Source organism: Guillardia theta (assembly GCF_000315625.1).
Source record: "Guillardia theta CCMP2712 unplaced genomic scaffold GUITHscaffold_93, whole genome shotgun sequence".
NCBI lineage: Eukaryota > Cryptophyceae > Pyrenomonadales > Geminigeraceae > Guillardia > Guillardia theta.
In genome coordinates this window covers 1-27,622 of record NW_005434581.1, presented here as the reverse complement: position 1 = coordinate 27,622, position 27,622 = coordinate 1, and the positions used below count along the sequence as shown (strand labels likewise).

Below are 27,622 nucleotides of genomic sequence, written 5' to 3'. Positions count from 1 at the left end.
TTGCTTTTCCTCGACCTTCTTCACCACCTGTCTCCCCAACACTCACACATCTGTTGACAACAATCCACGTGCCAGATCCCATGCATGATCCTAGTTTGTGAATATGCAACCAAACCTGCATCACAATCATATTTCCCATCCAACTTTCTTCGTCACCCTCCTAGGTTTCGTACATCTCCCCGACGACCATTCGTCCACGGCAATACAAGAGGCAATGTAAACTTGTACGCTAACGTCATCCTCCTCCACCCCCGCCCTCCTTTCTTTGAGTTTGACTTGACGTCGTGCAACACCACGAACAGCAACGTCAACATGGCAGACGAGGAAGATTTTACACGTTCAAGTTCCTTCATTTCAATGCCAACTATCATTAAAACCCATCCATCACCTCCTCTCCGCCTCGCCCTCCTCCTCCCCCATCGGCTGCTTCATGTACCACCTCAGCCACTCCTCGTCCAACCCCCTCTCTCCCTCCCTCTCCCTGTACGTCGGCCACTCCTCCCCTCTCCCGTCTTCTCCCCCTCGCCTGGCTGCCTCTCCGCCTCCTCCCCGCTGATCTCCTGAGTCCCTCCCTGCTCCGCCGCTTCCTCCCTCTCTGGCGCACTCCCCCCCCGCCTGAGCCCCGAGCTCAAGCCCCTCACACCCTCCTGCGCCCCCCCGCGACGAGCACGCCATGGCCGAGCTGCCGGACGGAGTGAAGCTGCGAGGACTGAGGTCTTGTGCTGCCCCGGACTCCCCCGCGACGGCCCGTCTGTGCCTCGCCTCCGACGCCTCGCTTGATGCGGAGGCCGAGGCCGGGCTGACGGGGCTGCCATGGTGGCTCGACGACCCATCGGACGCATCGCCCGGAGACTCCGCGGGTACCGCCGGGTCTGTACTGGTCCTGCGATCGGTGTCTGCGAGCTGGCGGGTGCGATGGTAGGGCCACTTGCGTATGCCTAGAGACCTGCAGGCGTTCTTGAGGGCGGTCAGCGATATGCCCTGCGCACGCCCCGTCAGACTCCTCGCTGTCACTGGCGGATGCGGGGAAGAGAAGAGAGACGGGGGGATGGTAAGGGGACAGGTACCAGGACGTCGGCGGCGTCGGACTGACGGAGGTGGAGGACGCTCTGGATGGTGGGGAGGTCGAGGCAGACAGCGCGGGCGTCGGGAGGCTGGTTGAGGGAGGGGCGGTGGCGGGTGCGGACGAGGTGGAAGGACTGCATGCCGCAACGTTTCTCGCGACGAGCACGGGGGAAAAGATCTAATATTAAAACTAGATTTAATATTAAATACGTTTTATCTCGATGACCGGCTAAACTGTTTACCCCTTGCTTCCTGCTTTGATGCTCCAAGAAAGGGGGTTAGGGTGATTTGACCTTGAGTCATTACTACTCCGTAGCAATATTGTGTTGTAAAAAGTTGCTAGCCGGGGCCCGGACCGTGACTCACCGTGGCACACCCCGGCCCAGAGCCGGGCCAAGACAGCGGCGGCCTGGACCCGGCGGGTCAGGCCGGGCCACCGATCGGACTCCCCGCCGGTGACACGCCTGTCAGGCCCGGACTCCCGGCGCTACTTTCAGTGATCAGGCCGAGTGACTCGCCGCTGAAGTTACTGACTCGGCGGCGGGGGCCGCCCGGGGCGAGACTGGCACTATCCGATCATGGCACTGACTCCGGCGCCGCGGGCTGACTCTGTGACCGAGTCACTGGCTGCGCCGACCGGCGGTGGGTGGCAACTTCGGCCGGCCCGGCCCCCGTTAGCCGGGCTCCGGCGGCGGCCGAGACACTCTCATGGCAGGCTGAGGCGTGACACTGATCGGACACTCCGAGTGCCAGGCTATCAGGCGGCGAGACCGGCGGCGTGACTCACGGATAGTCGGACTATCCGATGATCAGGCCGAGACATGCCACTATTAGGCCGAGACACAATTAGGTTTATCAACAGGATGGAAGAAATACAAGGGAGCCTGTGCTTCAGATCCACTGCACTTGGGTTCCTTGGCATGAGAAGGGCAGGACCTCCAGTCTCGTCAGCCCCAACCTCCCCGCCCAGCACAGGGTGAACTCACAAAGTATCTCGAGGAGATGCCCTTGCTTCGCAGCGTCTCCTGCATCTTCCTCCCGATGTCTGCAAGCTCTCGCGTCTTAGCGGCCGGTGCGTCAGGGAAGAGCTCACCGTCAAACTCTCCCTGGCAAAAGGCGATGATAGTCGGCCCCGCTCCTGCTCCACCGTCACCGCAACTCTCCATCCCCGTCGTCTCCTTGCGCTACCACTCAACGCAGTGCTGATCAGGGATGAGCTTCCTGAGGAGGAGGATGTCAGGCCGGCGGGGGATCCGACTGAGAGTCTGACCTGAGGTGGAAGGCAGTTTGAGGCAGTCCTCCAGCCCTGGAACCTGCAACAACTTGAGCCTCCTGCGAGCCACGAGCAGGAGGCTCACCAACGGGGCTCGCTGGTTCTGGTGGACCCGGTCCCTCATGCACTCTCTGATCATCTACTGATGCTTCAGTCCCCTCCCCTCCCCTCCCCTCCCGCTGTCCACCTTCACGTCGGGCGTCTCATCCTGCAGAGCAAGGGGGAGGAGCCCAGCGCGCTGGATGTTAAAGACGACATCCTACAGGAGGATCAGATGGAGCAAAGAAACTTCGTTGACGTCACCTGAAGCTTGTAGCTGGCCGGTAGCACCTCGCGGGCTTTCGACCTGAACGTCAAAGAGGATCAGCAGCGTTAGAGGATGGAGGAGGGGAAAGTGAAGGGGGGGGGGGGGGACAATGGAGGTGCAAGGTAGGGAGGTGGAAGAGATGAGAGGAGGGAGGCGGAAGGAAGCAGGAGCAACGCAGGGAGGAGCATAAGGACAGATCAAGAAGGAGGAAGGAGGAAAGCGCGGGCACTGACGTGGCAAGCTGGAAGTCAGGTACAACAACAACCGCCTTGAGCTTCTTTGAGATCCCGAAGCTCCGCACGAAGCTCTCCCCCTTCTCGTTGACGCAGCTCACCGTCATCCCTCCCCACAGCGCAGCTGAGAGGTTGTCAGGATGCGTCTCAATCGTCAGCGCAGCGTTCAGCAGCTGCTCTTGCGTCAGGTTCAGCCCCAGAAACTCCTTTGCAAGCACGACTCCAGCTATGATGGCTGTAGCGCTGCTCCCCAGCCCTCGACCGAAGGGCACTGGGTTCTTCACCTGCACGCGCAGCTTTGGCATCTGCCTGCCGGGGGCGTACATGGCGGCGCACGCAACCGCACTCCTCCAGATAATGTTAGACTCGTCCAGAGCCACTTCGTTCGCTCCCTCCCCCTCGTAGCTGAAACATGTCCCCGCCTGCTCCGGCGCTGCCGTTGCCTCTAGCAACATGTGCATCCCAAGAGCTGCGCCGAAGGCATCGAAGCCGCATGAGAGGTTGGCGGTGGTAGCTGGAACCTTGATCACAAGGGTCTTGCCCCTCCTCCCGCCTGCCGTCAACGCGCGAAGGAGCGATCGAGACAGGAGAACAGTGGTGGCAGCTCCTGCTGCAACCAGGAGGGGCGAACGGGAGGCGATCTCGAGAAGTCTCTCCCACCTTGACATGCTCGGCCCTTCCCTTCCTCCACACGAGTCAGCGATCTGAAAGAGAGGAGGGGGACGAGGAGGGGGGCAGGGAGGGCGGGGATCACAAGGAAGGAGGACAAGCTAGCTCGATACAGGATAAGCCATCTCAGCCTACTAGTTCAAAAGGATCGAAGGGGAACCAGCGCATTTCGTTACCATGAAGCGAACAACACCCTTCACGAATCATTATGAACCATACCACATGCACCGCACACAACACACATACACAACCTCTTCCCGTCAAGAAGTTCTGCTCGGAACCATTATGATCTAGGATGATGTTTGGATTTGTCGCATCAATCCATTTCGTCGTTCCTCTCTCTCCTCCAAATTCTCTTCCCCTGCTTCGTCGATTCCCCCCCTTCCTTCATCTCCTGTTCCTTTCTACGGCATCTCTACTTTGTTCCAGCCTCCTTGGTTCTCATCTCGACATGACTAATTCTACTGCCTTGGCACGCTTCTAACGAATCCAGCCATCTGCACGTTCTTGAATCTCATCTAAATCTCACTACTGAATTCTGTCACAGTTGTTGGCTCCTTTCAAGTTTTACTCTTGTCCTCCCTCGTCCCACGATCCCATCTGCATCCGAATCGCTTCCACACATTGAAATGTATCAAATTCAACATAGATGTCTTGCTTCTCCTCCTCTTCCTCCCCCCTTCCTCCTCAACACTCTCATTGCGTTACAGCATGACGCGCGTGCGGGGCGGGGATTGATCTAATAAGGGAGGACTGATGGGGTAGGGTAGATGACCCCACCTCCGATCGAATGCACTGGAGAAAGGCATTAAATACTACCCCTGATTTTTATACCCTATCTGTAAAATGTAGGGATCTTAATGGTCATACGCAGGGGTACTTGATCAAGCTATAAGAGTACCCACCCTCCTTTCGAAGCATTTGAGGAAGGGAAACCTCAGTCACCCTACCCATCATTTACGGGACCCTTGAAGGCTCATAACCTACACAATTCACACTCACCCGGCCCGGCTGACCTGATGAGTACCGTAGTCACGATACCGTACGTACGGTACGGTACCGTCCCGCCGCGGGCCGGGGCCCGGGCGCTGACGGTGCCGCGCCCGGCGGCCCGGCCCCGGCTGGCTACTCAGTGGCTAGCCTCCCGATCCCCGATAATCGTCACGGGCCAGCCCGGTGAGCGGACCGACCGGCCAAGATGGCTGAGCCGCCGGGACGGGCAGTCTACTGGGCAGTCTAGCACAAGTTCCGAGTAAGATTTGTTGACGGTAAAACTTAAGGTTTTAACTTAACTTTGAGTAAAAAGTAAGGTTACCGTAACCTTCAACGGCGGACTATTGAGCGATCTATACTGCGGACGGTACTATCATCCACTGTTATTCGAGCCCGCCCCGACTGAGTCAGGCCGCGGCCCCTCCCGGAGTCCCGAGCTCGCCGAGTCCCCTGGGCCTCTTCCAGGCTCATTAGTCAGTCCTGAGTCACGGTGGATCCCCTGAGCCTCCTCACACTGAGATCCCCTGAACCAGCACTGCGCTCGTGGCAACTCCTTCCTCCAGCCTCACACTGCGGGGGAGGAATGTCGTCGACATGATCTTGATCTGCTCGAGCCTGACCGACAGTGGAACGACCTCCTGCTTCAGCTTCCCCCACGTCGGCACGAGTGACTTGTCAGCGTTCACGGAGCGGAGGTAGCCGGAGGCCCATAAGATGCTCTTAGCCATGTCAATGTCTGCGCTCCTCATGTTCCAAACCTGGCCGAGCGCGGGCCCGTTGGTGGGGGAGAGCCTCTGCTGGTGCTCCTGGTGGCACTCCACTACCAGGGAGGCCAGGAGAATGTCCTTGACCGTCAGCGGCGTGCTGCTCTGGACCAGCTCGATCTCTGACTTGCCGTGGAAGATGCAGGGGCAGCAGGAGGAGGGCGTCTTGGTGGTCTTGTACACGTTGGCAGTCAGGTTGGTGAGCTTCATGTTGAGGAGGGGGTCGCTGCGGGTGAGCATGGAGATCTTGTCCGCGGTCTTGAGGGTGTGAAGGAGAGCGAGGCACAGGGTCGTCAGGTTGGCTCCCTCCACTGAGTTGTTGACAACCTTCTCCTTGACCGATACCTTGTTGATCTCCAGGGACCCGGCAAGCTGCGCGACCCGGCGGTTCTGGGCCGAGTAGTCCGAGGGGCTCGGGTAGTTGCTGCCAGATCCGAGGATAAGCGCTCCCCCATCCCTCACGTGCTGCTGAAAAGCGGCAACGAACTTGCCCAGAGCCTCGTTAGACGCCTTGTGGCACCACACGATGGTCGCCTGCCCCAGGTGCCCCTTCCACTTCTCCACGTCCACGAAGCCCGACTTGTCGCCGAAGTGCTCGCAGTCGACGAAGAAGGGCCTCCTGTTCATGACCTCGCACACCTCTACCAGTGTGACGAAGTCCTCTGCGATCATGTCGACTCCGGCGAAGATGATTACGTCCTTCGGGGTTCCGGTGGCAGGAGGGAGAGGAGGGCTGATGCGGATCTGGTGGGGGACTCCGTACTCGAACGGGACGTCCTTGAGCCAGAGCTCGGGGCGGAGGCAGAACCACTGTCCAGCAGCCGCGGAGCTGGGGAGGATCGCCTGAAGGTCGAGGTTGAGGACCTGGCGTCTCTCGAGGCGAGGAACGTTGTACTTGTAGGCGATCAGAGTGTTCTCCCCATCGGGGCTAGTCTCCTTGGAGATCTCCTTGAGCCCGTCAAAGCGCAAAGTCGGCTCGAACCCCTTGGCTGCTGCTCGGATGATGAGGGTGTAGATCCCGTCCTGTACCGTCGCGTTTGACAACTTGCTCTCCACCTGGAACGTCAGCTTGACGGAGCCTTCGTCGGCGATGCTGACGGGGCCTGAGAACGCCTTGCCGCTGTTGTTTCGGATCTGAAGAGGGACGTCAAAAGTGACGGGGTACTGCAGGTCCACGTCAATGCTGTTTTCGCTGTCCTCGGCGAGTCGCTGGAAGGGAATGGCATCGATGGACCACAAGAGCTTGAGGATGCCCTGCTGCGCTGCCCTCTTGCTCCACTTCCAAGGCCTGAGGAGCAGCAAGTGAGGAAGGAGGGGGAAGGGAGAGAGTCAAGCTCTTACCAGGGGTAGCCCTTGGGAGCATGGAGGTGGAAGATGGACTTGCGGAGTTGCGGGGCGGACACCTCTACCTCGAAGCTGGCATCGATGGTGCCGTACTTGGTGCCGTGGGAGGGAGGAACGCCAGGGAAGTTGGTCCCTCCTCCGCCGACGAGGACGTCGTTGAGGAAGAGGTGCCCCTCGAGCACGCAGGGGGGGCTCGAAAGGCCTCCCACGTTCTGAGGAGAGCAGGGGCCGAAGCGGACTCTCTCGCCGTAGACGATGAAGTTGTCCTGAGGAGAGAGGTTCTTGTACGTGTAGGGGACGGGGGAAAGTTTGCGGATTTGCTTCTGAGCGAACGACAGGCGGTAGATGGAGCCTGCGGTCTCACTCAACCCGAGCTCGTTGAAGATGCAGAAGGAGCAGTGTCCTGGTCGCCCAAGGGATCCGTCGAACTTGCCCGGCTTGTCGCGGATCGGCTTGCCAGGCTTTCCCCTCCTGCCGTCCTTTCCTTTGTTGGAGTACCTTGTGACTGAGAAGCTCTTTCCCCCACCGAGAATCCCCTCTGAGTAGGTCTCAGTGTATTGTGACCCCGCGCCTCCCTCCCCTCCCTCCCCTCCTGCCCCAGGGACTCCGTTGTCTCCCTCCGGCCCAGCTGCGCCTTCGGACACGTCCACCTTGATCATCATCAGCAGGGCGGGGTCGTTGGTGTTGATCTTGACAGAGCAAGAGTTGCCGCCGTTCCCACCAGCTCCTCCTCGACCTGGTCGACCTCCATCTCCTCCGTCACCGCCATCTCCTCCATCGAACCTGTCGTGTCCTGGGCCACCATCACCGCCATCCTGCCCCGTCCCACCCCTTCCTCCCTTCCCTCCCTTCCCTCCCGCTCCACCTCTCGCATTGATGTAGAGGATGCCATCGGGAAAAGGGATATCCACTTCCTTGGAAACTTTCCCTTTCGGTCCCGCGTGCTCAATATGCAGAGTTCGCGTTCCCTGCTCGCGGTTGTCTCGAACGAATTCAACCATTACCTCGAAGTCAAGCAGATCCTTGGCGTTTCCCCCATCGAAGCCATCCTGCCCGTCGGTGCCGTCCATGCCTGGCTCGCCGGGTTTTGTCTGAGCGCCAGAGGCAGCTTTGGTATCGTAACTCTCTCCGTCCTCTCCGTCCTCTCCAGGATATCCGTCAACGTTGGGTCTCTTGAGGCTGACGAACTCCTCCAGCGAGATGAGGTGCGTGCGGTCGACGTCGAAGGCTCGGAACAAGTCTTGGATCTCACTTTCTGTCATCTTCGTTGTCCTCATGAGCCCATTTCTCAGCTCTTCGTAGCTTAGCACTCCATCGTTGTTCACGTCTAGCTTGTGAAACTCCTCCGTCAGCTGGATCAAATCCATCCCGATGCCGTCTTGATGCACCGTGACGATGAGTTCGTTGGGGGTGTTGTGCACATATTGCATAGCTTCAACTGTCAGGAGCTGTCCTTCTCGGGTTGTGCTGAAGACTGGTTTCATAGCTCCAGCCTTGGCAGCGATTGCCATTACAGCTTGCAGAGTCTGCGCTGCAGCTTTCTTGGACTCCGAAGCACTCTTTGCCACGAGCTCCTGGGTTCTGCGATGAGCTTCCATGTCTTCTTCGTGATGGGAATCCAGCTTTTGATCCATTTGGTTCAACTTTTCTTGGACAGCGTTGACAGCTTTCGCGATTTCATCCATCTTCCCTAAAACGAGCAAGAGATCACCAAACTCATAAGGCACAGCTCCAACGTCGCTTCTTACCCATCATCTTGTCACTCATGTTCGACAACTCGGACTTCATCTCTTCAGCTGCTTTGCATCCTGATTGCTCGGCCAGCTGCGCCAGGACCGCTGGGTCGAGATCTGCAGGCTCCTTGCTTCCCGCCGGGATGTTCTGTTGGATCAACTTCATCATCTTGTCGAGCTTGTCGTCCATTTGCAGGGACAACTCCAGCTGTATCCCTCAAGTCAGCAAGCTCCGACGCTCACAGCAATGCAAGCAGACCTGTTCGTTGGAGACCGCAAGCTGGAGGGTCTGCAGTGACTTAGTGATCTTCTCGTCGACCTCGACCAGTCCTTTCTTCTCCGATGCTGCCTTGAACATCTTCTTCATGAAGCCTCCCTTGGTCATGCCCGCGATGAACTCAGCAGCTTCCTTGAGGACTTCGAAGAGAGGAGTGAGGATCTTCGTGCTCTCCGCTGCCCCCTTCCGCACCAGGTTCTGCTTCAGCTTGTTCAGGATCCCCTCGATTTCCTGCACGCGCTTCTGCAGGAACATCGCCTGCTGGTGGTTGTATCTTGCCTGGTTACAAACCCTCACTATGCTCTTCACCATCACTCCGATTGGTCCAAGCATCGGGCATGCTGCCGCGATGTCTCCGAGGAGCTCGATCCCGCCAAGGACCATCTCTATGTCTACAGAATCGACGATGCCGTTCACAATGCTCATGGCGGACGACATCGCTTCGTTGACATCTCCTTGACATTCAGGTGGGCTCTGGGCAGAGAAGGACGATATTTTGGCGGATAACACTTCATGGTTATCCGAGAACTTGGAAAAGTTGTCTAAACCCTTGTCTAGAGTTCTTGCCTTCTTCGCAATGCTGTCTAGCCTTGCATCTCCTGATGCTTCGTTGTCTCTCATCAGCTGGACATCTTCCTCGGTTTCAACCTGTTCAGACACATAATGAGCCAGTAATGGTGCTTTGGAGAAATCTCAAATCGAAAAAAAGCATAAAATTCATTTGTGACGAGATGATGAATATTTTCATCTCCTGTGTACGAGTCTACCTTATTCTCTATCGATCGATGCAATGATAACAACCCTCACATCCTCCCCATCCTCCTCTCCACCTGTTGTTTTATATCCTGTCCCCTCCTCCCCTCCTCCTGTCCTCTTGTCCTCCTGTCCTCTTGTCCTCCTGTCCTCCTGTCCTCCTGTCCTCCTCCCTCTCCTCCTGTCCTCCTCCTCTCATGATCATTTCCACTCACCGTCACCGGCGGCATTGCGATCTTTGAGATCCGGGAGGGATTGCGACTGGTAGATGAACACTTAGGGGGGTGGGGTACTACGACAGGTCGGTGGGGTTCTAGTTTCAGAAGTGTACAGGGCAGAGTAGGGTGGGTGGGTATCTCAGGGTGGGTACAACGCCTGAGATATTGGGGGGTGATGGTGATACATAGACCTGTAACGGATAGATGGAGGCCTTTAGGAAAGACCGGGTCGGGTGGCTCTAGAGAACTGGGAGAGGGGGGTGGGGTATCCTCACCAACAGTCATGGCAGGGGTAGGGGTGGCCGCACAGTGCACTTTGTGACACAGGGATTGTTGCCCCACCCCTTAGCAACATAGCACTTTGTAGGTGTAGTAGGGGGTGGGGGTGATACACGAGTCAGGGCTCACTGAGAATCGTGTCCACACGTATGGGGGTAGTCTTTCCCCGCTAATTCCGACGGTGCGGCAGGTGAGGTCACTGGACGGCACTGGGTGGGTCCGCGCGCCTGAGGCTTCTGGGGAACGGTGGGGGTCTAGAAGGGGCCGGGAGGGGGTGCCAGGTAGTACCCCCAACTCGGCAACAGGCACTCAGAGGTTCGTTACATGATACCCTCCACACCACCCCCCTCCCCCCACCCCCCTACTCATTCAAGTTTGACCCGGTCATCATGGGTTCAAGGGTGGCAGATTCAGCTGGGAACTGGAACTTGCGGCGGGATTGCCCCGGTGACCATTATGGGTCAACCGTACGGTGGCTATGGTACTATGTTCATCAGGGTTTCAGGGTGGGTGGTCGTAGTCGGCGATTTAGACTTTCAAGGGTGGGTGGGTGGGGCTACTGTAGGGTACGAGGCGTAGGGTATGGCTGGTCATTTCCTAATGTGAATTACTCGGTGCTTCTTATTGTGACGGAGGTCCTACTGACATATGAAATATTCCTAGGACCTATCTGTTGAAACCCATCACTACCCACCCCTAGACCTCGGGTACCTGAGGTACCTGGTACCCCCTACTGTAGCCACCCATTGCCAGCCGGGGACTGGGTGGGTGTGCTGGTCTATCTGAATGGTCAACAGACGGTCGTTAAGAAGTGACCCCTGAAATAAATTAGACCACTTTTATAAATGTGGTACAAATAATGAAAACCGTCTGTGTATTTGTACTGAAGTAGATACTTCCGGTACATACAATTTGTATCTTATTCATAGTAGTTTATATAAATGCGGTACTGAATGGTTCGGGTATCCCGAGCAGAGTAGAACGATGGTAGTAGGATGAGACTGGTACAAGCTATTTAACTGCATCTCGGTCCGGGTATGGCGCGAAAGGTGGCGTGTGGGCTCAAGGGGAACGAGGGAGGGATGGAAGAGGAGGAGGCGTCGGCTCCGAGATGAAAACATCTTTGCTAGACAGGATTGAGACAAGAAGGATGGCAGATGATGAATGAATTTTGACTTGTGTGTGCGATTCACATAGTTAAGATCATTGTACACTTGTGAGATGCTATAGTTCATTGATAGTTTCAAAAGGCTTCACAACCAATGACGCAAAGAAACAATGGGGGACACATGTGGTCTTGACGAAACATTTTCAACTTCAAGTTCAGATGAAGTCGAATGGTTTTTATCCTGAGAGTACAAGGCGGGAAGGAAGAGAATGTTGTTGAAAGGGCCTTTTCATGACAGAACAGAGATAGTGTTTTACTCAGTCCTACGAGTGGTGCGATGGCAGATGTAGCAGATGTTACAGGTATAGCGGAACGCAGGAAAGAAAGAAAATAGCTGTTGAGATCAAGTTGTTCAGGAGCATCACTTTGATTACGCTGAAAGAGCACGAGAGGAAGTAAGGGAGAGGCAGAAGCAAGTCATCAAGAAGCAGGCAGTGGTAGTGAGCCAGACAAGAATCGTAGGGAGCACGAGAATGACTGCGATGTTTCCGCAGGTCCTTACCACAGATGTCTGACCATTACTCTCCTACCTCTCCAGTGTCTCCATCCTCAGAACTAGCGAGCCCGCTCAGCTTCTCCAGCCTGCGGTCCTCTAAGTCGCTCAACCGACGACGAGCCGATTCTGGGGTTACGTTCCAAGCAGCATCGATCCCTAAAGAGCACAAGCAGAGCTCCAAGGACCGTCTCCTCAAAGCTGCGCAGAAGTTTCACGAGGCGGACTCAACGATCTGGAGGCTGTGCGGGTATCACACCACCGGCATCCTCCAGGACAACACCGGGGTGTCGGTGACAAGACACGCGTAGCTCTAAAGCGAAGAGTTGTAAACATGTGAAGACACTTGTTGTCAAGCGAAGAGTTGTGACATCTGTTGTTTCCTCATCTTGTATCTCTTCAAACGAGTCTTCGACGTTCACCATCTCTTAAAGTTCACCGTCACAACTCTAGCGACTCCACATCCTGAAAGATCGAGCAAGGGCACGAGCAGATGATCGTTCTTGTGAGGGAGCTGCATGAGAGAAAATCTACAAGACAAGAATCGTCCACAATAACATGTTTCTGGACTCCGCTGCCATGCAACCTTCCTTTCAAATTTCATTTGAATCGAGGAAAGGCAAGCTGAAGTAGCAGGAGAGTGAGAGGTGGCATCGATGCTGTATCAATGCGCGTGAAACTGGACGCAAGTTCGCGATGAACGGATTACATTGTGAGTTACCACATGCATACATCATAGACAACATCTAACAATATTCTAACATTTCGGGACATACCATGCAAGACATGCTTCTAAATGCTCGAGACGATGAGGGTTCGAATTTAGAAGATCAGCTTCGGCTTGTTCTGATCGATCTTACTCTTGGCTTCACAAAACTCCTCCATAGTCACCATACCATCGCCGTTGGCGTCCTATTGGCAGCAGTGAGTCACAGGAGAGACGAACGAGCCAGCAGCTCTCATTGTTTCTCACCATGTAGTCGAAGAGCTCTGCAAGGTCATCTTGCTCCATCCTGTGCTTGAGCCCTTCGAACAGCTCGTCATAGGATAAAACTCCATCACCTGCAACCGAAGCCGTCAGTCGACAGTCAGATGAAAATGGCATCTCTCTACCGTTGACATCCAGCCGTTTGAACTCATATTGGATTGGGCAGCTCGTGACGATGGAGTTGTTGCGGTTGAGAGACGACTTCTTCTTCACCTTCATCGCGTTGGACGAGAATGAACCTCTGCGGGACATGAAAGACTTTGATGAACCCTGCTTCTGGAATTTCTCGAGTAGCTTCACTCTTGCCTCTGCTTGTTTTCCTCGGCAACTTGATTCAAGTAGTCTTCTACCGTTAGCTCTCCGGTCTTGTTCTTTGGCTTCGACAGGCTAGTCAGCCTGCTCTGACTCTTTGACTTCACCTCCTTGGCCAGCAGTTTGAAGGTGATCTGCAGAAAATGTTCTTTTCCCACCGCAAGGTCACTCTCTGCTCCTACGCCTGCTACAAGCTTGGAGAAGTCAGCCACGTCGACGTACTTGCCGAGCTTAGCAAGAGCTTGCACGCCCCCAAGCCGATCTAGGACTTGACTTCCCTTGGAGAATTCTTCGAAGATGCTGTTAATGAGATTCTTGTACTCGGTGAGAGGAGATCGCTTGTGCGCTCTCTTCTTGGAGGGCCACGTCAAGACAAGATGTTGCTTGCGAGCTTCTTGAAGCATGTTCACACAGGTCTCCATCTTGTCGCTCTGCGTCAGGTTGCGCATGACCTCTGTAAGGCATGCTCTGCTGCGGTCGATGTTTTCCTGCGATGTCTTGATGTTGTTGTGGCACATGAAGATCTGAGACATGATGAACTCGTCGAGCGTGATTGACTCGTCGTTGTCCTTGTCGAGCTGACGGTAGATGCTTTCAATCTCCTCCGCCGTCATCTGGTCCTTCATCCCTTCATAGAATTCGTCGAAGGTCAACACTCCGTCCCCTGCACCACAATCATCAAGACATAGAGAAAGAGAGACGATTTACAAGACAACATAGGAATGAAAATCAAGTGACTTGATTCAAAATAAAACTTTCGCAGACAAGGCAAAAACAAAGAAAAGGATGCAAGGCAAGGCAAGACATGACATGACAATTTGATACAGCATCGAGTTGCCGTGATGTTACCATTGAGATCAAGAACCTTGAACTCTTCAACAAGCTTTTCCTTTCCAGCAGGAACTTGAACAAGTTTCTTCATCGCTTCTTCGCGAGAAATGAACCCGTCTTCATTAGCATCAAACGTCTCGAACAAAGCTTTGATCGTTTGCTCTGGGATATCGGGGTTTGACAAAGCTTCCTGTATCTCCTCCAAAGAAAGAAGTCCATCTTGATTCTTGTCGATCTGGTCGAAGAGTTGGTCGTCCATGTTCGCAAATGCGACTTGAAGCGATCAGTATCAGATCCTTCCCGGGGCTCAGAAGTAGCGCAGGGAAGGGGCTTGAATCAAAGAGGACACAGCAGTAGGATCAAGACGTTGGGAGCAAGGGCCCGGGAGCAGATGAGGAGGAGTGAGCAGGAGGATCAGGTGAAAGAAGAGCAGAAGGAGGGAGCAGGGCAGAAGGAGGGAGCAGGAGGGAGCAGGAGGGAGCAGGAGGGAGCAGGAGGGAGCAGGAGAAAGTGGAAGCAGGAGCAAGTGGAAGCAGGAGGGAGAAGGAGCAGGAGAAGGAGCGAGGGGAAGGAGCGAGGAGGACCAGGAGGAGCAAGAGCAGGAGCAGGGCGGGATTCCGGGAGCAGGCCCTGAGGAGCCTGGCACTCCGAGGCCCGAGGAGCAGGAGGAGCAGGAGCAGGAGCAGGAGCAGGAGGAGCAGGAGCAGGAGCAGGAGGACGAAGGGGGGGGGGAGGAGTCAGGAGGCTGGGAGGAGAGGGAGGGGGGAGGGGCTGACAGCAAGGATGTTGCTTGTTGAGATCAGGTTACTACACAGACTCCCCCTACCACCCCCCAACTTCTCGGACAACATACCCCACCCCCAGGGATCAGGTTCAGCTTGTTCGGTACTCCGACGGCTACAATGGCTTCGGAAGCCGCGGGCTGTACCGGAAAACTTTACTCAACTGTCCGACGGTCACCCGCCGGGCTCCTGATAACCTCCCGGTCGGTCCGATCGGATGTGGACCCGTCCTTTTAGCGGCCGGACCCACCACCCCTCCCCCCCGGAGCCAGCCGACTCGATCATGTCATCAGTAGTATCCCCCGCGAGGATCTGAGGCGAGCCTGAGTCAATGACTGTCCGCCGGCCCTATGGCGACTTGTGACTTGTGCCAAAAAATGGCAAGAAAAAAAAAAACGAGATGACAGTCGTACTGAACTTTAAGTTAACTTTGAGTAAAGACTTGGTCATTGTTGCCCGACCGAGCCGGGCCGCTGACCGTGAGCCTGACATCACGCAGTATAACTCCGAGTGACGGGGCCGATCCGGGAGTCACCCCGCCTCCCGGAGTCACGCCGGCCCCGGGCGGTACGGGTCCGGGTGGCCGGCCGGGCCGGCCGCCGTGACTCCGCGAGTCACTTGAGGGCGATGATGTTGTTTCTTCTTCATGTCCCCTGCTGACCACCCCCCATAATTCATCACCCTACCCCCTTTAATCCTGATTAACCACCCCACCATCCCCTGTGCATCTGTCGTGAACTCGACGAGACAGCCTGTGGGGTGGTCTTATCGACACCTACCCCCATTTAGTCCAGGAGCATACAGGCTATGGACCCGGTAATTTTGACCAAAATTTTTGTGACCGTGGACGCATACAGTTGTTGTGTACCCCTACCTCCTAATATTCAGTAATTATGACCCCATCTTGTACTGGACTTGCAACCTCACCCCTGCATTCGTGGTCTGAGATGGACCCTACCCCCCAACGGACTAGTCCTCAGGGGAGTTTGCCTTACCCCTACCCCTCTCTTAGGACCCCACCCCTTTCTCGTGGATATCGCGTGATCCCCTGCAGCAACATGCCGGTCAAGGTTGCTATCAATGGCGCGGGGGGTCGCATGGGCCGCCGCCTCCTCGTCCTCTCAGCACGAGACCCCGACGTCGATCTTGTGCAGGCGATCGAATACAGCGCTCATCCCATGCAGGGCAAGGTAAGAGCACATTCTCCCCTCCCTCCTCCCTCCTTTCTCGTGTTTGTTGGCCCCGCGATCACGAGAGTTGTTGGGTTCGATGAGCATGAGAGAAGGGATGGCTAGTGAGGATCATATGAGGACGAAAGATCATTCATGGAGAACTGTCTCAATCCATTCAAGATCAGGATTTTGAACCACGTCTCTTGCGTGTTATGCGTTGTACCCTGTTGATCTCGAACGGATCAAAACGCTTCCACGTCTCCTTCACCGAAATTGCCCTGCCTTGTTTTGATCTCTTGATATGGAAGAAGCTTCTCGTTTGCTACCATGATGTGGAAGAAGCTGGTTCATCTGCTTCTTGTTTGCTATCATCCCTCACATCTCACACGAGGATAATCTCTGAATGAAACTTTCCTGACTCGCTCACGGCAGAAAATCCGCGATTTCGAGCCCGATGTCGAGTCGGATGTAAGAATCCGTAATGAGTGGAGGCATGTTCCCTCTGATCGATCGCCCTGCAGCTCTCCCTGACCCCAGAGCTCATGCCTGGTGCTGACGTCGTCATTGACTTCTCGTCCCCTGATGGTACCAAGGTGACCTTACCTCCCGCAAGTTGCTACTCCCATGCTCACTGTTGCTGTTCAAGACCCTGGCCAAAAGAGCGGAGGAGCTCGGAATCGCGCTGGTGATTGGAACGACTGCAAAGGTGGTCCTCTCTGTTTGCTCAATCTCTTTTCTCATGCCACCGTGCAGGATTTCGAATGGAGGGCTGCGGTGAAGGAGTCCTCAAAGAAGGTAAAGCCCCCCCCTGCTCCTTCCCCTTTCCCCCTTTCCCCCTTTTCCTTTCTTCCTTTTCCTTCGTTTCCTTACCTCATTCTTCCCCCCGATTGCTCTCCTCTCTCCCATCCTTCACTTCTTCTTCCCTTCGGCTCTCCCTGCTCTTCCCTTACTACCTCCTGCTCCAATGGGAAGGAGCGATCGGCACGATGTGCCTCTGAGACATTTCGTGCCGCATCATTGAAATGCCTTATGACTGTAGTCGGACTGAACTCTGCTCAATAGGTTCCTATGATCCACGCTCAGAACTTCTCGTTGGGCGTCAACCTAGTCTTCAAGGTTCTTGAAGGTGTCGTCGGGTCACGAGGGAGCTGATTATCTTGGTAAGGTGGCAGCTCAGATCGCCAAGTCGCTGGGAGAGGAGTTTGACATCGAGATCGTTGAGGGGCACCATCACCACAAGGTGACCCTCTCACTGACCTCACCAGCTTCGCCTTGCTCCGATGCAGAGCCGTTGGGTTCTAATCCTGCTGCTATCAGGTTGACGCCCCCAGTGGCACTGCGATGGGAATCGCAGACTCCATCTGCACTGAGATCGGGCGAGACGTCAAGGTGAACAGAACTGCTTTCCCTCCCGTTGGTGACGGCGGAGGTTCCAGAACGATCTGGTTTACGGGCGTGAGGGTCAAGTGGGCAAGAGGAAGAGCAACGAGATCGGCGTGCATGCGTTGAGGTGTGACTGAGAGGACCGAGCGCTGTCTAGGGATGATGTTCTTCCTTCAAGGATGGGCTCGGAAATTGGGTTGCACACGGTGTACTACGCATCAGAGCATGAGGTGACGGAAGGAGAAGTGTTGCGAGTGGTTTTGAATGTTGTCACTAGCGCATTGAGCTCACCCATCGCGCGTCCACACGAGACGTTTTCGCTGCTGGAGCCATCCGAGCGGCCAAGTGGATCAAGGTGATGCGGGAAGAAGCCCTGTTCGCTCCTCACGCTCGTGGCGCAGGGAAAGTCTGCCGGTTACTACGAGATGACGGACGTGTTGGGATTGTGAGGGGAGGAGGAGGCGAAGCTGCAGGCGCCGCATCGACGCTGTTGGCGATGTCCTGCCTTAGCTCTTCCAACTTGATATGACCTGCACGGAGATGAAAGAAAGTCGTTTGACAGCTGTTGAAATGTCACTCTTTCACTCGTCTGCTCGGGAGGGTGTCCTGCTACTCAACCCTCCCCTAAACATGCGCGCACTGAGCTCTATGATCGTGAATGAGTCGTGTAAGATATGCGGCTGTGAGGAACTGTCATCAAGGTGGTAGGGAAGCAGAGATTGGTCGACTGGACTCGAAATTGAGGTGTTTTCGACTTGCTCTCCTCGCTGCGCGTGTTTTCATTGTCATGTGTGCGCTACACACAAACAGCTCCCCCTCCTCCTCCTCTCCTCCTCCTCGACCCCCATTCTCCTTCTAACAAATGCGCTCGAGCCACCAGGGATCTAACCACGAAACAAACCACAAAATCCGGCAAGCGACTCTTGACGATTCAGCAACTCCCCACACGCCCCTGCTCAGGCAGCGTCCGCCTTGCTGGCGATCAGGCTCTCAACCACCGAGGGGTCCGCAAGGGTGCTGCTGCCAGGTCAACCCCAGCAGCCCGGGATCGAGAGACTCACCTGACGTCTCCGAGGTCATCCACCATCGTCTGGCCAGCAGCGATCTTTCTCAGGATCCTCCTCATGATCTTCCCGCTGCCAGCACCCATCACTCCTCCCTCGCTGCTCACCCTCACTCTCAACCTGCGCGTCTTGGGAAGTCCAGGGGCCCAGTGGATGATGTCTGGCTGTGCAAACGCTCCGATCTCCTTCCTGACCTTGTTCTTGAGCTCCTGCCTGATGCGATCGCAGGGCTCGACGCCTGTGGAGATGTCAGCGAGCAGCGGCGCGTCAGCACATCCCGACCTTCTTTGAGGATGACGTAGGCATAGATCCCTTCTCCCTTCACAGGATGAGGGTACCCGACCACCGCAGCCTCAGTGCAGTCCACGTGCTCGTCCAACTTGCTCTCCACCTGAGCCCCGGGGGTGAGAACGTCACGTAGACGTGCCATGGGCTCGAGCCGCACCTCAGCTGTTCCGATCCTGTGACCTGAGACGTTGATGACGTCATCAACTCTGCCGGTCAGCCAGTAGTAGCCGTCCTTGTCTCTGCCAGGGCAAAGGGTCACCGAGAGCGGGAGGTGAGGCTAGTGGGGCAGGTACCTCCTGCAGCCGTCTCCCGTGATGTAGAAGTGATTGCAGATCAGGTTGTTCTCAGCATCGTACAGCTCGAAGTAGGTCTGTTTGTTGCCTCCTTCAGCCCCCCCTCTAACGTTTGACACCGTCGGTTACCTTCTCAAATCTCTCATGATCTCCGAACACAGTCCTCATCTGCCCTGGCCATGGCTGCTTGATGGCAAGGTACCCTTCGCACTCCGTCTCTGTGATCTCACGGCCCTCGGCATCGAGGACGGCCGGTACCACCCCGAACATGGGGAACGTCGCTGATCCTGACAGGGAGGTCAGCAGGTCTTGTAAAATGAGGGAGAGGGCATACCTGGCTTCAACGGGGTAGCTCCCGGCAACGGTGTAATCATGTGTCCTCCCGTCTCAGTCTAGAGCGATCGGTCAAGACAACTGCGCTGCTCTTCTCCTTCCTCTCCTACCTGCCACCAGGTGTCTACGATCGGGCACTTGGAGGACCCGACGACAGTATGGTACCACTTCCAGGCCTCAGAGTTGATGGGCTCCCCGACAGATCCCAGAACCTTCGAGTCGTCAAGGAGGGACGGGGAGGAAACGAAGGGTCAAGTGGGGGAGGGAGGAGAGAAGAAGAGGGAGGGAACGAGACGTGAAGGGAGAGAGCGAGGGAAGGGGAGGAGAGGGGAGGGGAGCAGGGAGGAGTCACACCTTCAATGAGGAGAGGTTGCAACGTTGGACGGGCTCGTCGCCGAACCGCATGAGAGCGCGGATGGCGGTGGGTGCGGTGTAGAACTGAGTGACCTTGTACTGCTCGCAGATCTGACCAGAGGGGGAATGGCTGTCAGCGCCGAAGGGTCGACCAACTTTGTTCCTCCCACCTCCCAGAATCTTGAATTGGTCGGATGGGTAGGAATCCCTTCAAAGAGGACCTGAAGGGTATGCAATGTCAGCTCCTCCTAGCAAGACTGGGCTGGGAACCTGAGTCGCGCCGTTGAGCATCGGGCCATACGTGATGTAGGAGTGGCCTTGAAGAAACAGGCCGAGTCAAGAGCTTCCCCGTTCATCACGTGGCCTGTAGCTCGCATACCTGTGATCCATCCACAGTCGGCCGTGCAAAAAAAGATATCTCCTGCAGGCTCGTCAGCACCAGCAGCACTGAACCCTTGTCCTCCCGAGCACCGGGTCTGTAGTCGAACGTGTACTTGAAGGTGGTGTAACTCCATATCATGTAACCGGCCGTGGTGTGCAAAACTCCCTTGGGCTTTCCGGTGGATCCTGGGAGAGGGTCAGAAGGTCAGGAGCGTTCGAGTTGGCGGTGGGAGGGCTACCGCTAGTGTACAGCATGAAGAGAGGGTCTTCTGACTTCATCCACTCCACGGGGCAAGTGTTGCTGGCCTTATCGCAGAGGTCCTTGAGGCTGATGGCGTGTAAAGCGAGAAATTCAAATATTTGAAGGGCAAAGGCTCTCACAGCTTGTACTGGTGCGGAAGGTTCTTCAGCTCGCCGAGCGGACTTTGGTCCTCGGGAAGTCTCTACCCGCCAAGTTGAGGACGAGCATCAAGCAGCAGTGGGATCACCTGACTGATCAGCACATGGTCCAGCTGATGCCCATCGCTCTTGCACATATCGAAGGCCTCGCGGACGATCTGATCACAGAAGCGTCAACGACACCCCACGCTGCAAGGCCGAGCATGCAAGCGAGCACCTCGATCAACTTGATCATCTTCGGGCCTCGCATGACGCCGTCTGCCGTCACGATCACCTGTACTGCGTCAGGTTGCCACATCCCCGCAGTCCCCAGCACGCAACTCGCCTTGCACTTGGAGTCCAGGATACGCCCAGCAAGAGATTCGGAAGAAAACCCTCCGAAGATCACTGATCACGCAGTCACGTGCTCTACCAGTCTCACCGGCCCTCCGCCACTTCACCGGAGTGTATGGCGCCGATCCTTGCGCAGGCGAGCATCGCTACGGGCAGTTGGATGACCATCGGGAGGTAGATGGCAACAGGGTCCCCCTTCTTCACTCCACAATCCTTCAACACGTTTGCCATTTGACACACCTTGACGTGAACTCAGCGGCTCTGCAAGTAACTGCTCTATCAACTCACCATGTTAAACATGTCCGAGAAGGTGTAGTCTTTCGTTTCACCCTCGTCGTTACCAACCCAGTGAAACGCTGTCCTACTCCCATGACCCATCTCTATCTGCCGATCGAGAGCGTTGTAGCAAACATTTGTCTCCCCGCCGATAAACCATTCAATGCTACACTGATGTTCAGCACGATGAGGAGAGAGGAGGAGGAGGAAGAGGAGTTGGGCAAGCAAGGAAAGCCAGAGGGTTTCCAAAGGGAACAAGCAGCAGCAAGTAGGAACGAGTGTCACCTGATCGAGCCTCTAGACAGGTCATAGTTGTACTTTGAAAGTGTATCCCTGCACAACAAATCATCGTCACGCATGAATGCTGACAGGAGGGCTCAACCATTCTTTCTGCCAATGGAACTCACTGGAGATTTCACTCCAAAACGCCTGGGGGTGCTCAATGCTGCGAGCGTACAGCTTCTTGTAATCATCTAGAGACCTTCAAACAAGACGCATCAGGGAGAGACTTGAACTCATGGAGGACGATGAGGAGAGCAAGACATACTTGACATGCGCGTTGCTGGAAAACTCTGCACTCGGCTTGTAGATCTCGTCCTGACCTTCGTGAAAAGCGTCAGCATCCTCAGCAGGTGTATCAGAACATCAGTCACCGTTCTCCATCTTGGCCAGTTCAAGCTGAGGTCCTTGACTGGGAATATCAACGCGTCAGATCATTCCAGCTTTCTCCGAGTGCAATCAGAAATGAAAATCCTCATGTTTCCATCCGCCACCCCCCCCCCTCCCCACTTCCTGTAGGCATTGTGGCAGGATTTCATAGAATCGTGGAGGCACTTTTGTAAACAAGAGCTATCGCACACAGAAGGTACGCGCAAAATATTTGCTGATTCTAAAATCTCATCCTCAAAGGTGTTTCACGCTTTCAACCAGCCAGACGCTACAGCGTTGCTCTGAGCAACTTTTCACTATCATGGCAGTGCATGATTCCACTGACTTCCCAGTACCTTCTTGCCAGACGTCATGTCTAGATCCACAGCGAAACAGAAACCACATCATCTTCCTACGCGTGTCTAGCCCCACCAGCGCTGATGTCGCGTGCAAGTTTCCTCCTCTGCCGGGCTCATGCGGCGGTGTACGAATGATCCAGATGAGCACGATTGAGAGGGATTTCACGTCCTTTCATCGCGACCAACTCTCATGGATCCACATTGAAACAACCTACTGACTATCTGTTCTGGCAGCATAGCACTCCAGTGAGTTATGATTCGAGGCATTTTACATGCAAGTCGACATGTTCGCGAGTACTCAGAGGAGGAGCATGGGATGTGCAGAAGTTTCATCTTGTGGCTGATCATCTTCAACGTAGTATGTTCCTCCTCCTCCTGCTCTCCCTTCTACACCTCGTTGTCCTCCTGCTCCTCCTCTACCTCGGCACCCTCGGCATGGTGTTCACCAATACACCCCACCCCTACCCCACCCCGGCTCATCATCTACCCTGTACACCCCAGCATGACATGAGAAATCGGAGGTAGGGTGATATTACCCACCCGCCTTATCCAATCCTTTGCATCAGGGCTTTAATTCCACCCGGTACTCTTGAGTAAATTCTCAAATGTACGGGTACTTTAGCGGGGGTGATGTAGGGTACATGCATTCAAAGTTGAGCACCCACCCTAGAAGGTTGGGAGCCAATAAATCTGACGAGGCAGTTTGGGAAAATAGGGGGTGGGGGTCACCGAATGGCAAAGGGACCACAAGGATGGTGGTGGGAAACATTTAGGTACATCTCAAACTTTTTGTTTGAAACTTTCAAATCATATTTGGTAATTTCAAAGATGACAACAAATTCGCAGTGTCCAGGCCGGGGCCGCCGTTGCGTCGGTTTCACGACGTGGCACCTGACTGAGCCTTCAACTTTCTTGTGACGGCTGCCTCAGACAAGTTTACTCAAAGTTAAGTTAAAAATGAGTACGAGGACAATACAGTGAGCCCGCCTGCCGTACATCGTCCGCGCGGAGTCGGAGGCACTGAGTGCTTAAGAGTGCATGGCCAGTGGGCCGGGCCGCACTGCACTGTGACTGAGTCGGAGCGGCGCCGGGCCGCGCCGGGGCCACACTGCAGTCACCCCCGCCGGGGCGCCCGGCGGCCCCGGCCGGGCACCCGGGGGGGGGCGCCGCTGACTCTCCGGGAGTCCGGCGCCCGGCCGCGCCGGCCTCAGTGGCAGCGGCCCCGAGTGGCGTCAACAGCTGAACCGGGAGAATCGTAATCATCAAGAAAATGCGAAGTTCAGTGACAGAACACTCGACGAGCTGTGCAGCCAAGCGTGATAGTACCGGCGCCTGACGGGCAAGGCCAGACTAGATCAGTATCAGTATGGTCAACAAGTACTGAGATTCTAGAGTTAATTCAGTTTATTCATTCTACTATGACAATCATGCCCAAATTCAAGAGCACGCAGAAGACTGCATTTGTTTACAGTGATAATATGCAACATCGATCGACTTGGCTTCTGACACAGCAACGGCTCTGATCAAGGCATAAGCCTGCCTTGGATGGGGCCATTCACGAGTGACGGCCTCAACCGGGGCAACAGCCTCCTCCCTCACTTCGCCTTGCAGACGCTGGATGTGACGGCGATTGTGACGGGGACAGGCCGATTCAACTTCGCATCTGCAGCAGGGGCAAGTGTTGTGCCTCTGCAACCATGGCACAATGCATTCCTCATGGAAACTGTGTCCGCACGGCATGTTCTTGGTATCACCCTCGAGCTCCAGCTGACATACGGCACATGTGCTAGAAGCATCCTGCTGTTTGTCTGACTTCAGGGAGTCGATCGCGTAAGAGGATGCGGGCGGACACCCACGGCTCATTCGATAATTCTTGGATGCCCTCCTGAACAATTCTCCCACGAAGTATTCCGAAAGTCCACCGTCGACTACCGGCCTTCTCTTCAGTGAAGTAAGAAGCTGCCTTAGAGGAGGAATTCTGCCTTCAGCCTTGGTACGTGGCATGACGTTTGACTCGTTTAAGTATCCAGGATATGGGCGCGGTTGGTATGACGGCAGTGGTTCGCTCTCCTTGGAGTTGATCTCATCCTTGCTTGGTTTCACATCTTCAGCGATGCTCAGATCGTTCGTCGGGGGGATAGTTGCAGGCTCAGAAACTTGCTTGGCTTCAGCAACAGCACTTCGATCACACCGATGGCGTCTGAACATCTGTTTTCTCCTCATGTATTTCTTCAACATGACGATGCTCCTTGCCTTCTTGCGAGCCTCCAAGGAAATGAGAATCGCGAGATCAGAATACTCATCGTTATTGAAGGTTGAGACAGGCATCTTGCGTGAATATGAGCTGGTACGGGGCGGGCAGCAACGAACTGTGGCGTGCAGAATAGGTATGACACGAAGCACACCCGTAGAAAGAACAGAAAGGAGGACGCCGCGTGTCTTGGATAGTCTATGCGTGTCTCAGTTGAGTATGCTGGAAGCAGTGGTGAGGGGTGAGCTAGGGGGATAGAACGAGGGAGAAGCAAGCGGTTGAAGCAATGCCGGTCGGGAGCGGTGGGTCAGATACTAGGGGGAAAACTGGACGCAGGGGGAATGATCGGAGACGGGCGGTGAAGGAAAGAATTCGGTCAAGGGTGGGGGTACTCAATTTTTGCTCATGTGGGGGTGGTCTCGGATACGGGGAGCAAGGGCTTGATCACAACCGGGATAAGATGGCTGGGGGTACTTGCAGTATGTAGAGGTAGGGTGGGTATTTTTGCCTATGTGCATTGAGTCAACGGATCGTGAAGGGTGGGTAGTTGTGAATGGAATTCGATTGTCAAGGGTAGGGTCATTAGTTTACCGGGGTACGTTCTGCGCCAATGGAAGAGAGGTCATTCAAACTTAGGTGGACAGGGGTGGTGGGTGGTGGACGGAATGAAGCTTGACGGAAAATTTAGTTTTTGATGGAATTTGAGGTAGGGTGGGTACTTGGTTGGGGTGGGAATTAGTAACTTCGTGGATATCAGCAACGAGGTTTGGTAGTACCAAGGGTGGGGTACCAAGACCACCCTATTTTGTTACGTACCGGTCCAATTGAAGTTACGTGCAGTCGGATTATGCCGTAGGGTGGTATCGGCAAGCTGGTACACAAATCGGGATCACAAGAACCCAGTAGGGGTAGTCATGAGAACAGATATGAAAAAGTTCTGCATCCAGAGGGTGGGGGTGGGCGTACTGTCGGAAGCAATTCTTCAAGTCCCCCGTGGATATGATCAGATCGTGGGGTCCTTTGGTCTAGGGTAGGGTGCTTGCAGTAGATATCCCAGTTTTTAGCAACATGGGGGTGGGGTGGAAGGTGACTTGGGCGGACATGGGGGCATAAAGATATCACATGCAAACTCCGGCATTTTGACTGGTAAGGTTGAAATTGTGGGGGGTAGGTTGGGGGGGTAGTTCTCTTTGGGGTAGGGGTGCATTCTGGCTACCCGTGGAGGACATGTATCCCGCCATGTTGAGTTGGACCTGGTAGTCAAACGTTGGGGTAAGCTCGCTGAACCCTCTTCTGTAACCTCGCTCCCAAGCTCATACGTGTAACTTACTATCATCTCAATAGATAAATGTTATACCCTTGAAGGGAGAAATATCAAGACCGCAGACATCGAATGTGGATGTAGGCGGATGAAGGTCAATTTTCATGCGAGTTCCAAGAGGTATGGCGCATTCACCCCACCCCCTCCCTATAGCCCATTTGAAGATTCCAACCTGAGGTGATAGGGTCAGAGGTATTAAGGTGCCCCACTGATTTTCGTGGGGTGGGTAGTCAGGAAGTTTCCGAGCCACAAGTTTGCCAGTTGCCTGCATTACGATTGGTCATACCTACAACATTTTCTAATTGGCGCAGGGGAGAAAACAACCATGGTCGAAGCAAGATGCATCAAGATGTGGATAGGGGGACGTTGAAAAGGATTTACAGAAGGGAGGGGACATACGTAGGGGTTGTCCACGGGCGGGAAATGCACCCATCACGGAATAGTAGAAGAAGTCGGTAGGGTGGGGGTTAGGATAATCGTCAGGTGGACTTCGGTGGTAAACATTGGAGGTAGGTGGGGTAACCAATGAGGGGGTTCATCGATCAGGGAATTCTGTGTTTGCAGGGGTCCATTTTCATCCCCACAGGGGTAGGGTAGCTAGGTTGAAGATGTTTCAGTCGACATGTAGGGGTAGGTAGTAAGGGCACGGAAAGGACCGAGCAAGAGGCCGGGGAGCAAAAGTGGGTCCGTTGACTTCTGGTGGAGGGTAGGGGTATTTCGGAGGGGGTGGGTCGACGCTACATCAGAGGGGGTACAGAATCAGCAGAATTGAAAGGCAAAGGGTCGAGTACGGGTGCTTCGTACATAAAAGGTACCTGCACAGGGGGTGGGTACAGAGGCGGTCAAGTTAAAAAATTAGATCAAAATTGATTTTTGATCCGTGACTCAACGTATTTACTACCCCCCTCCCCCTCCCCCTCCCCCACATCCCCCCACCAGATATGTACCCATATTCTACTTCTCGTCGGGGCAGCGGGCCCTTTGTAGTCAGCATTCCAAGATTGATCTCGTTACCGACAACCACCATCACCCACCCCTTATCCATAATTCCCTCTGAATGCCACCGGTGGGCTGGCGAGAATCAGTCTGGTTTGTGCAGATCGACAGGACAGAAGGAAAAAAGAAAACAGGAAGTTGACACGCCCGAAGGTACCTGTAGCAGATACAGGGAACAGGTGGGTGGGGTAGTGAAAGAGTTTACTTTCACCACCAACCACCCCGTGTTTCCCCTGTTGCAGTGTAACACCCCGTCCATGTCCGATACACTCCACCCCACCCCACTCCACCCCCAATAATTTCCTCCGTCGCACCCGTGGGTCCCGAAAATCCCGTGACTCCGAGTTTGATACCCGTCTTTTCCTGGATCTGTACTACCACCCCGTACTTGTACTGATTTTTGCCCCCACCCCCAGGTGAAACACCCCGGCTCAAAACCTCAACGACACGTAGCCTGTGACTACTTCCTCCGGAGGACCCCATCTTGACACTCAAAGAGGGGGTAGGGATACCTCATGTGTGTTTTTTTCCAAGTAGATTGACGGTCAGATGACCTTACCACCCCTCCATTACCAATCAGCTATAATGAGGGGGGTGGGGTAGAAGGAGATATGCGGGCGTGGCGTGACCGTTGGGGGAGTCATTGGTCAGCTCCATGCATCCAACATTCCCCAAGTCTCTACCAGGCTCCAGAATGTTTACTCAAAGTTAAGTTAAAAATTAGTACGAGGACAATCAGCAGAACCGGCAGTAAAGAAGTACTCCGACCGGAATGCCTGGTGCGCGACTCCCGAGAATGCCTGGTGCGGCGGTTGACTCGTGACTGCTGGCTCGGAGACTCGGATAATCGGGACTCGGGACCGTCCGACGTCCGAGAGTCCGTCGGTCACGCACGGTCCCGGCCCCCGGCCGCCCGGGCCGCCGGGACTCCGCCCGCACCGGCGATTTCACCGTCCGTCACCGTGACGGTGATGAGTCGGACTCGGAAGCCACGGCCCGGTCTGCGGCCCTGTCCGGCCGGTCGGCGTGCGGCAACTTCGAGTCACCGGGCCTGGGGCGTCCCGGCCCGACTTCGTTAAGTCATATACCTAGTACCGCTAGCGGTTGCCCGGGTCCCGCCGGGCCGGGGCCGGACCGTCTGGAGGCTCCGGGACTCGGACCGCCGGTACGGTCACCGTCGGGCCTCCGGCCTTTACTCAAAGTTAAGTCCGGCCAAGATGCTCGGCTATCTTTACTCAAAGTTAAGTTAAAAATCAGTACGAGGACAATCAGGAGAGTAGTCTCGAAGT

At 55.2% G+C, this 27,622-nt stretch overlaps 7 protein-coding genes across 7 annotated transcripts; 2 read left to right on the top strand and 5 right to left on the bottom strand.

Moving 5' to 3' along the window:
- Window positions 1-1,897: 1,897 nt before the first annotated feature.
- On the bottom strand, window positions 1,898-3,565 carry GUITHDRAFT_165431 (hypothetical protein). The gene is made up of 9 exons (XM_005824492.1): window positions 2,879-3,565; window positions 2,642-2,684; window positions 2,526-2,597; window positions 2,424-2,477; window positions 2,336-2,378; window positions 2,254-2,286; window positions 2,159-2,203; window positions 2,052-2,110; window positions 1,898-2,001 (listed from the first exon to the last, which is right to left on the bottom strand). The coding sequence occupies exons 1-9, from the start codon at window positions 3,544-3,546 to the stop codon at window positions 1,957-1,959; spliced, it is 1,062 nt and encodes a 353-aa protein (XP_005824549.1). The 5' UTR covers window positions 3,547-3,565; the 3' UTR covers window positions 1,898-1,956.
- A 1,484-nt stretch (window positions 3,566-5,049) lies between these two features.
- GUITHDRAFT_144853 (hypothetical protein) lies at window positions 5,050-9,641 on the bottom strand (the record flags this gene model as incomplete). The annotated part of the gene is made up of 5 exons (XM_005824491.1): window positions 5,050-6,592; window positions 6,646-8,338; window positions 8,397-8,589; window positions 8,641-9,306; window positions 9,627-9,641. 5 exons carry the CDS (start codon window positions 9,639-9,641, stop codon window positions 5,050-5,052), a joined length of 4,110 nt encoding a protein of 1,369 aa, XP_005824548.1.
- Window positions 9,642-11,583: 1,942 nt separating this feature from the next.
- Window positions 11,584-11,880, top strand: GUITHDRAFT_116207 (hypothetical protein; the record flags this gene model as incomplete). Its single annotated transcript, XM_005824490.1, has 1 exon — window positions 11,584-11,880. One exon carries the CDS (start codon window positions 11,584-11,586, stop codon window positions 11,878-11,880), a length of 297 nt encoding a protein of 98 aa, XP_005824547.1.
- A 511-nt stretch (window positions 11,881-12,391) lies between these two features.
- Window positions 12,392-13,959, bottom strand: GUITHDRAFT_116206 (hypothetical protein; the record flags this gene model as incomplete). The annotated part of the gene is made up of 5 exons (XM_005824489.1): window positions 12,392-12,481; window positions 12,543-12,631; window positions 12,683-12,798; window positions 12,858-13,533; window positions 13,719-13,959. 5 exons carry the CDS (start codon window positions 13,957-13,959, stop codon window positions 12,392-12,394), a joined length of 1,212 nt encoding a protein of 403 aa, XP_005824546.1.
- A 1,581-nt stretch (window positions 13,960-15,540) lies between these two features.
- On the top strand, window positions 15,541-17,604 carry GUITHDRAFT_165430 (hypothetical protein; the record flags this gene model as incomplete). The annotated part of the gene is made up of 12 exons (XM_005824488.1): window positions 15,541-15,672; window positions 16,087-16,122; window positions 16,176-16,247; window positions 16,301-16,360; window positions 16,408-16,449; window positions 16,717-16,770; window positions 16,820-16,894; window positions 16,972-17,043; window positions 17,091-17,164; window positions 17,216-17,267; window positions 17,315-17,392; window positions 17,439-17,604. The coding sequence occupies 12 exons, from the start codon at window positions 15,541-15,543 to the stop codon at window positions 17,484-17,486; spliced, it is 795 nt and encodes a 264-aa protein (XP_005824545.1). The 3' UTR covers window positions 17,487-17,604.
- Window positions 17,605-17,993: 389 nt separating this feature from the next.
- Window positions 17,994-21,421, bottom strand: GUITHDRAFT_116204 (hypothetical protein; the record flags this gene model as incomplete). The annotated part of the gene is made up of 24 exons (XM_005824487.1): window positions 17,994-18,054; window positions 18,099-18,173; window positions 18,222-18,339; window positions 18,384-18,492; window positions 18,547-18,628; window positions 18,683-18,759; window positions 18,812-18,969; window positions 19,017-19,074; window positions 19,126-19,227; window positions 19,370-19,480; window positions 19,540-19,590; window positions 19,640-19,686; window positions 19,749-19,790; window positions 19,841-19,936; window positions 19,990-20,078; window positions 20,132-20,193; window positions 20,239-20,307; window positions 20,367-20,536; window positions 20,590-20,722; window positions 20,771-20,924; window positions 21,044-21,091; window positions 21,141-21,239; window positions 21,306-21,360; window positions 21,412-21,421. 24 exons carry the CDS (start codon window positions 21,419-21,421, stop codon window positions 17,994-17,996), a joined length of 2,076 nt encoding a protein of 691 aa, XP_005824544.1.
- Window positions 21,422-23,155: 1,734 nt separating this feature from the next.
- Window positions 23,156-24,350, bottom strand: GUITHDRAFT_154911 (hypothetical protein). The gene has a single exon (XM_005824486.1). The coding sequence runs from the start codon at window positions 24,091-24,093 to the stop codon at window positions 23,203-23,205; it is 891 nt and encodes a 296-aa protein (XP_005824543.1). The 5' UTR covers window positions 24,094-24,350; the 3' UTR covers window positions 23,156-23,202.
- Between the last annotated feature and the right edge of the window lie 3,272 nt (window positions 24,351-27,622).